Source organism: Oryctolagus cuniculus, chromosome 19, assembly GCF_964237555.1.
Source record: "Oryctolagus cuniculus chromosome 19, mOryCun1.1, whole genome shotgun sequence".
NCBI lineage: Eukaryota > Metazoa > Chordata > Mammalia > Lagomorpha > Leporidae > Oryctolagus > Oryctolagus cuniculus.
The window spans coordinates 42,777,851-42,785,698 of record NC_091450.1 but is presented as its reverse complement, the minus strand read 5'-3'; the positions used below and the strand labels follow the sequence as shown (position 1 = coordinate 42,785,698).

Sequence of the window (7,848 nt, the reverse complement as noted above, 5' to 3'; positions counted from 1 at the left end):
CACCTGCTCCGGCTCGCGGCGGCCGCGCGGGGCGGGGCGGGGCGCGCAGACCCCCGTCGCCAGGGGGCGCCCGCGGGAGGCCGGCGGAAGCGCGCGCCACGTGGCGGGGAGACGCCCAGGGCGGCGGCGTGGCGGCGAGGCCTCGGGGCTCCCTGAGGGCAGGGCCGGGCCGCCGAGGGAGGCTGGGCGCGGGCACGGCTGTGCCGCCCTGCGCTCCTCACACGCGGCATGTTGCCGTGGACGTCGCACCCGTGGGGCGCGAGCGAGGAGACATCATCGTCGGAGGAGCCAGGCCCCTCAGGGGGCAGTGACCAGAGCGAGGCCTGGAGTTCCGGAGAGGAGGCCCCGGGGGAGCTAGGAACACCCCCGCAGGACAGGTGAGGCTGGGCCGGAGCCACGGGCGGACGTCCCCTCCGTAGGCGCGTGGAAGCGCTGTCCGTGAAGTTGAGAAAACCCCCGGGGACCATTCCCCCGGGGCCACCGGCCGCTGGGGCCAAGGGAGAGTTTTGGCGGCCTGGAGCATCTCCGTCCCTGCCCGCAGCCTGCAGTCCCAGGCCTTCAGTCCTTCCTGGATCCGGACGGAGCAACTGGTGCCCCGGCCAGGCCCGGCTCTCGAGCAGACCCCAGGAGCCCCAGGTAGGCAGCAGGCGGGCAGCCTCTACCTAGCCCAAGGCGCTCTCGTGCCTCTGGGCCCACGTTAATCCCTTCAAGTGTCCCCCCCACCCCCCAGTTTCCCACCAGATGACCTGGGACGTGGCCCCCTCAAGGATGAGCCTGCTAGCACCCTGGGACCCCAACTACCAGGCCCCAGCAGGACCTCGGCTGCTGTGGGTGAGTGGGGGGCCTGGTGACTCCCGTGCAGGGGTGTCTTGGGCCGCGGCTGAGGCCCCATTTATTTCTCCTGCCCCCTTTGCAGGGGGCCGGCGGCGGGTCAGGCACCTTCTCAGACCGGACCTTGTATCATCCGTCCTTGTGTCCGCTGTACGAGGCCAGCTCCAGCAGGCGGCTCAGGCCCCCGGTCCCTGGCCTAGGGCATTGGAGTGGCGAGCAGGTGCCCGGGGGCGCAGGTATTTCCCGCGTGCCCCTCGGGCTCTTGGGGGATGCTGCACGTCCCTGCCCCCTCCCCGGAGCCGGGCTGCCCTAGTGGTTTCTTCGTGCAGGGTTCCCAGCGATGTGCAGGGAAGATGTCTTTCTCTCAGACCCTCTGCTGCCCCCGGGGCGACGGGTTCCCCTGTACCTGTCTGAGGCCACCCAGCAGGTGAGCACCTTCCCCTCTGGCCTCCTCCCAGCCGCCTTGTAGGGCCTGGGGGAAACACTCACCCTCTTCTCTCCTCAGGTCATGAGCTCCCAGAGGCTGCTGCTCCCGCCCCCTATCATGTCCTCCTGGGTCCTCCCCACCCAGTCCCAGGGCCGCTCCACCACCTGGCTCAGTGGCCCAGAGCTGATAGCCCTCACTGGGCTGCTGCAGATGAGCCAGGAGGGGGCCAGACCCAGCTCCTCGCAGGCTCCCCTTCTTCCTGTGGGCCCCCCGAACCCTGCCGCTCACCACGCAGGCCCCTGTGGTAGCCAGGGCTGTTCTCAGTGCACAGACCCATCTCATTCACAGCCCCCAGGCCCCCATTTTCCATAGCCCCTCTGGGGGCACAGCCAGCCCCCCACTCCCCCACACAGGTTCTGTTGACAATAAAAGTGTCGGCTTGCAAAATAGGCTTCCTGTGCTTTCTGGCCCCCTCTACTACATCGCTGGCTGCTTTCCCTTCAAACTCTTGTCGCCCCCCGCCCCCCAACACAGGGTGCCGGAATCCACAAGCCGTCTCTAGGCTGAGCAAGCAGGGTGCTTTTAATGAGTGGGCAGGTGGGTGGGTGGTCCCCAGTACAGGCTGGCGAGGGGAACCATTGTGTGAGGCCACGGCCTGCACTAGGACAGTAAGGGGACACCCCACTTTTGGGGGTGCACTAGTGTGAGACCCCTGGGTGTTCCCGTCATTGTGGTGCTGGGGCCCCTGGGCGTAGGCAGGGGCGGGGGGGGGGTTGGCTCATAGGAAAGGCTGCAGGTGTTGGGGGTGGGCAGGCAGGTCCCTAGGGGAGGCGCCGTCCATAGGTGAGGTCCCCAGTGATTCTGGGCAGACTGCGCAAAAACAGGGTCACAGCTCCAGCTGAGAAAGCCAAGTTTGCAGCTGGGGCAGTGGTATTAGGGTTCTAGAATGTTCTCCTTCAAAAGACTCCAACTTCTTAGGGGACCTCCTCCTGAGGATTTCTTAGGCGCCACGGCTGGAAGGAGCAGCAGCCCAGGGCAGAGGCAGTGGTGTGGGGGAGGGTCTGGAGGCAGAGCAGGAGGTCTTTAGCAACTTTGTTCTTTTTTCCCGTGCCCCGCCCCCCACCCGCCGGCGAGACTGGGCAGGGCTGGTGCCAATGTCTCCTCACCGCGGCCTCCTGAAGATTCTAGAATTCTATGCACGCATAGCTGTGGGGGCCGGCCCCCGGGGCGCCCCCTCGCGCTGCTAGGGGCGGCACCAGGTCCAGGTCGACATAGTTGAGGCAGGCGTCGCGGGGCTCCGGCCTGGCACTAGCCACTCGGGCATCACCAGAGGCTGAATACCGCGCGCACGCGGACTGCCCGGGCGGCTCTGAGGGCGGCAGCGAGCACGGCTGAGGCCCTGCGGGGCCCCTGCTCCCCCCTATGCCTTGATGAGCAGCTGGGAGCCTGGATCCGGGCTTCCCAGCTCCGGACTTGCGGGAATGGGGCAGGGCGCCAGAAGGAACGGACTCTGGAGGAAAGCGGTTCATGGGCACGTATTCGGGGCCTCCCTGGTCCTGGAGCGGCTGGCCGGTAGCATCGCTGTTGGTGGCCTGTTGGAGGCCTGGGGGCGCCATCACCACGTAGCTGCCGGCCTCGCCGCCCGCCATGGGCTCGTAGTCCCTCCCTGCCCGCATGCTTATGTAATCCCTGCCCGGATCTAAGCCCTTGGGGTAGGAGGCCGCCGTCCCTGGCCTCGCCAGGGTCTTGAGAGTTGTCTGCTCCACTCTCTCTTCCAGGCACTCTCGATGGCCCAGGCCACTTGACTGGGCAGGGGAGCCCGGGGTCTCGAAGGGACGGGAGATAGGGGGTCTGGAAGCGCTCGTCGGGGAATCTCTGGGCAGTGGCTCAGCCCTGCCCCCTGCAGCACTGCCCCCGAGTCGCTTCATGGCGGCCAGGACCGTCTCGTGAATGCTTTGGGCCACCACGGCGTCGGGCGCCTGCAGCCAGAGCTCCCCAGGACCCGTGGGCGCGGAGCGGCCGAGTTCCAGGAAGAAGAAAGAATCAGCGTGGCCGCAGCGGCGCACGCTGAGCAGGGACAGGCGCAGGGCGGGCGGCGGTGAGGCCCGGGGGTCCCGGGAGCCTCTCTCCCGAGGCTTCCGCAGCAGGCTCAGGGCCCCCGAACCCAGGCACAGGCGGTAGCGTCCGCTGCCCAGGCCTCGTGTCCGCCCCAGCCCTTTGGGTCGCAGCGTCACGGGCCAGACGTCCTGAAACGGAGCGAGGAACCAGGTCTCGGGGTCCTCGTGGGAGCTGGGACCTGGAGAGACAACCGGCTGGGTCACCAGGGGGTTACGGGGCCAGAAGTGGAAGTCACTGCGCCCCGAGCAAACTCTTTAAAGTTTGAACTTTCGATGACCTGGGGGAGGGGCAGGACAGGGTAAACCCAATACTGGAGCCTTGGAACCCCCGCACCACCACCACCACCACCACCACCACCGCCGCCGCCGCCGCCTCGCAGCCCCGGGGTGCGGGCCTCACCGGCGCCGGCGCGCACCTCGAGCAGGGCGCTGTACCACGCCTGCTGCTCAGCCTCGCTGGCCGCCGCCACGCCCAGGCTGCTGTCGCGCGTGTAGAGCACGATCAAGTGGCGCTGGCGCGCATCCGCGCGCTTGCTGATGGTGCACGCTCCTGCCAGGCTCACGCTGCGCCGCGGGCGCGCGGGGCCCCCGAAGCCTGCGCGGAACTTCTCCTCGCTCTCGTAGCACTCGAGGCGCGCCGGGTCCGTGCGCAGCGCGAAGAAGCGGCGGCGCTGGGACTTCTGCTTCCGCAGGTAGCCGCAGAGCCGCACGTCGGCCGGGCAAGCCCAGGGCAGCGGCGGGCCAAGGGGCACGTCGACCGACTGGGGCTCCGGGGTGGCCGTGGGGCCGCCGCCGCCTCCGGGCGTCATCCCGGGCCAGAGGAGGGGCAGCGGCGACCCGTCTCAGTTCCCAGCGTTTCTCTCCGGCTCCCGACTCCAAGTGTGGGGCAAGGGGTCTGCGCACTGAGTGTGCCCGGGTGGCTGCCGGGCTTCCTGGGACACCCGGGTCTCCTAAGGCCTCCTTAGCTCCACCCGCCGCCGCCTCCCGTCCCACCCCTCCCTCGGCCGACCCCTCTCGCGGTCCCCACCCCCGCGGGGTTAACCCCCGCACGCACAGGCTCTGGGATTTGAATCGGGACGTGTAGGAGAGGCGTCCTCCGCCCAGGGACCGGATCCTTTGCAGGGCGGGGAGTGTGGGGGCGTCTCTACCAATCAGCTGACTGACTGTGGGGGCGGTGGACGGCCGCGGCGGGGCAGGCAGGGACAGCCCGTGGCGGTGCAGAAAGCAAGCGTGATTGGCATCGTGTCCTTCGCGATGGCAGTGGCTGGGGCCTCTGCTGTTAGAAGGCTCCAGCGGCGTCCCCGCCTCACAACCCCTTCTTTGTAGGCGGCCGTCTCTATGTACCTCTTCCCACCCAGGAATGGCTCTGTGCTCTTTATGCTCTGCGAGCCATGGCGACTGAGCTGGGCTAGGTCAATTTCTGAGCTGCAGGTCCAGTTCCTCCTTGGCTTTGCAGTGATAGGGGGCATCTTGGGATAAGTAAATTTGCCGGTTGAGCCCTGTTCACAGCCCAAATCTGCCGGAATCCCAGCCAGGTAGCCGGGAGAGCCTCTGGAGCAGGAGCCTGCCATCTCCCAGGGGTACCCCTTCAAGCCTCCCCAGTGCCCTCAGCCCCTCACCAGCCTGGCCTCAGAAATGCTACCTGGGAGGGCCAAAGACTGGTCACAGAAGCACCTCTCCCGGGCAGTCTCCCTTTCCCCCCTGTATGTTGAGTGGTTTGCCATGGGGTTGGGGATTGGACATTTTTGTGTGTCAGTTCTGATCCTAGGACCGCCCACTCTGTGGGGTGGGGATGGCCCTGGTCCTGGTGCACCCTGCCAGGCAAACATGCACTTGGCATCCAGTGGGGCTTTAGCAGGCCTGGTGAGTTCACTCCGGTGGCAAAGATTCCTGCAGCCTGCAGCTGAGGTGGGGGAGGGGAGGCCTACTGTGGCCCCTGGTGAAGATGGTGTTGGGAGATGACCCGCAGGCAGGGGGTAACAGTAGAAGCAAGGATACCTGACTCTCTTTCTCAGTGCAGGGTGTACCAGCCATTTTTTTTTTTTTTTAAAGATTTATTTATTTGAAAGAGTTACAGGGAGGCAGAGCCAGAGAGAGGTCTTCCATCCACTGGTTCACTCCCCAAATGACCGCAACGGCTGGAGCCTAGCTGATCTGAAGCCAGGAGCCAGGAGCTTCTTCTGGGTCTCCCATGTGGGTGCAGGGACCCAAGGACTAGGGCCACCTTCCACTGCTTTCCCAGGCCATAGCAGAGAGCAGGATTGGAAGTGGATCAGCCGGGACACGAACCAGCACCCACATGGGATGCCGCCACTGCAGGCATAGCGCCGGACCCTCCCAGCCAGCTTTTCCCACTTCCCAGGGAAGGGCTGGTTGTGAGCTGGAATACAGGAGAAACCATTGTGTCATTGTGTGCGTGGAGCTTGGCTTCTCAAAAACACCTTTGTGGGGCCAGCACTGTGGCACAGCAGGTTAAAGCCCTGGCTTGAAGCGCTGGCATCCCATATGGGCACTGGTTCGAGACCCGGCTGCTCCACTTCCAATCCAGCTCTCTGCTACGGCCTGGGAAAGCAGAAGATGCCCCAAGTCCTTGGGCCCCTGCACCCATGTGGGAGACCTGGAAGCTCCTGGCTCCTGGCTTTGGATCGGCACAGCTCTGGCTGTTGAGGCCAATTGGGGAGTGAACCATCGGATGGGAGACCTCTCTCTCTCTCTGCCTCTCCTCTCTTTCTGTGTAACTCTTTCAAATAAATAAATCTTAAAAAAAAAAAAAAAAAAGTCCTGGCCTGCAATGCCAGCTTCCCATAGGGGCACCGGTTCAAGTCCTGGCTGCTCCACTTCCGATCCAGCTCCTTGCTAATGTGCCTGGAAAAGCAGTAGAGGATGGCCCAAGTCCTCGGGCCCCTGCACCCACGTGGGAGACCCGGTAGAAGCTCCTGGCACCCAGCTTCGGATTGGCTCAGCTCTGGCCGTTGCGGCCATTTGGGAAGTGAACCAGCTCTCTGTCTCTACCTCTCTCTGTAACTCTTTCAAATAAATAAATCTTTTTAAAAATCACAACAAAAACACACACCTTTGCAAAGGTTGTGTTGAGTGGGAGGCAGGGCATCCCAAGGGTGTGTGTGTGGCCACCAGACAGGCTCCAGGGGCATCCTGGTCAGCCCAAAGCCCCACCCAGGTGCAGGAGAGACACACACTGCTCAGGTGGGGCAGTGGGGACAGTGACAGCTACCCAGGGAGAGGTGGGAATGGGGTGGACCCCTAAACCACCACCAAAACATGACTGTGTTCAAGGCTATGGCCCCAGATGTAGCCAGGGGCTTTGAGATGCCTGCATGCTCCTCCCCTTCCCGGTCTTGCGACTGCCACAGGGCCCATGTCCCTGCTACGGCCCTGGCCTGACAGCCTTTCTCCCCCAGGCTTGAAGGGTCTCCATGCTTTCTCCCTCCTGCTCCTTGTCAGCCAGGTCTCCTTGCAAGCACCCAGCCCTCGTGAGATCACAGCTATTACAGAGACCAGCTCCAAACCCCCTGGTGTCAGAGAACCCCGGGTGCTGGCTAAAAGATACAGCCAGAGGCATCAGGGCTCAGAGTGCCTGGGATCTGGGCAAGAACAGTGGCAGGGAGGGGTGGTAGTCCATGCCAGGTGATTTGGCCTGCTGGGGACCAGGAAAAGCCTGCAGTCAAACAGCTGGCCTACATCAGTTGCCTTAGCAACTCCACGGTCCTGGCCCTACCCAGAGAAGTTATTTTAGGACAGGGAGCGGCAGAACCTTAGCTCTGCCCAAGTGCCTCTCCCAACTGGAGGGTCTGGCTCTGCATCTCTGCCAGGGGCTGGCAGGGCAGAGTAGTCTAAGTCCCTGTAGGAGATTCTTATTAGCAGGGAGAGGAATTCACAGAGAGAGGACAGGCTGTTCCCACTGTGTTCTGGGTCTTCCACCTTTAGTCCCTGCCTGCAGCCCCATAGCCCTGAGGTTTGACTTGGCAGGCTCCAGTGTGCACAGGGTCCTAGGAGCTCGCTCCTGCTTCCTCACACCTGCAGGTGACCCGCTGAGGGCTGAGGCTAAGCCAGAGGACCACTGTCAGCGGAGCATGGCGACAGTGTTGGCCAGGGCACCTGCTGGGGTGAGCTGGGTGAGTCACTCCAGCCTGCCAGTCAGGTCGGCAGGACCAGGCAGGGCCGTGCAGGAGCAAGACACAGCCTCGTCATCTGTAAAGCCAGGGGTTTTTCCACTCTTTCCCTCTCGTCTGGAGAGGAGGTTTGAGGTCCAAGGCACCAGGCTGCTCCGCGCCAGGCACAGCAGCTGCAGCCCATGCCCAGGGGACTCCTGATTTCTCGGCCCTGGTGTCTGATGCTGACCCGGTCTAACTCCTCTGCCCAGGGAGCTGGCTAGAATCCACATGGGACAGAGGGACTGGGCAGAGAAGCCATGGGAGACAGCACGGGTGTGCCTGAGACACACAAAAAGGCCCT

General features: G+C 64.2%; 2 protein-coding genes across 3 annotated transcripts; one reads left to right on the top strand and one right to left on the bottom strand.

The window, feature by feature from the left end:
* The first annotated feature begins 79 nt into the window (after positions 1 to 79).
* Positions 80 to 1,705, top strand: SAP25 (Sin3A associated protein 25). Its single transcript, XM_051847712.2, has 6 exons — positions 80 to 377; positions 542 to 636; positions 731 to 831; positions 917 to 1,067; positions 1,161 to 1,258; positions 1,337 to 1,705. The coding sequence occupies exons 1-6, from the start codon at positions 229 to 231 to the stop codon at positions 1,628 to 1,630; spliced, it is 888 nt and encodes a 295-aa protein (XP_051703672.1). The 5' UTR covers positions 80 to 228; the 3' UTR covers positions 1,631 to 1,705.
* A 112-nt stretch (positions 1,706 to 1,817) lies between these two features.
* On the bottom strand, positions 1,818 to 4,495 carry LOC100339305 (insulin receptor substrate 1). 2 transcript variants are annotated; one of them, XM_008258003.4, is made up of 3 exons: positions 3,776 to 4,495; positions 2,425 to 3,554; positions 1,818 to 2,319 (listed from the first exon to the last, which is right to left on the bottom strand). In XM_008258003.4, exons 1-2 carry the CDS (start codon positions 4,182 to 4,184, stop codon positions 2,443 to 2,445), a joined length of 1,521 nt encoding a protein of 506 aa, XP_008256225.1. In that variant the 5' UTR covers positions 4,185 to 4,495; the 3' UTR covers positions 1,818 to 2,319; positions 2,425 to 2,442. The 2 variants fall into 2 exon arrangements, with proteins under 2 accessions (XP_008256225.1, XP_051703669.1); XM_051847709.2 differs by having other exon boundaries at positions 1,818 to 3,554.
* Between the last annotated feature and the right edge of the window lie 3,353 nt (positions 4,496 to 7,848).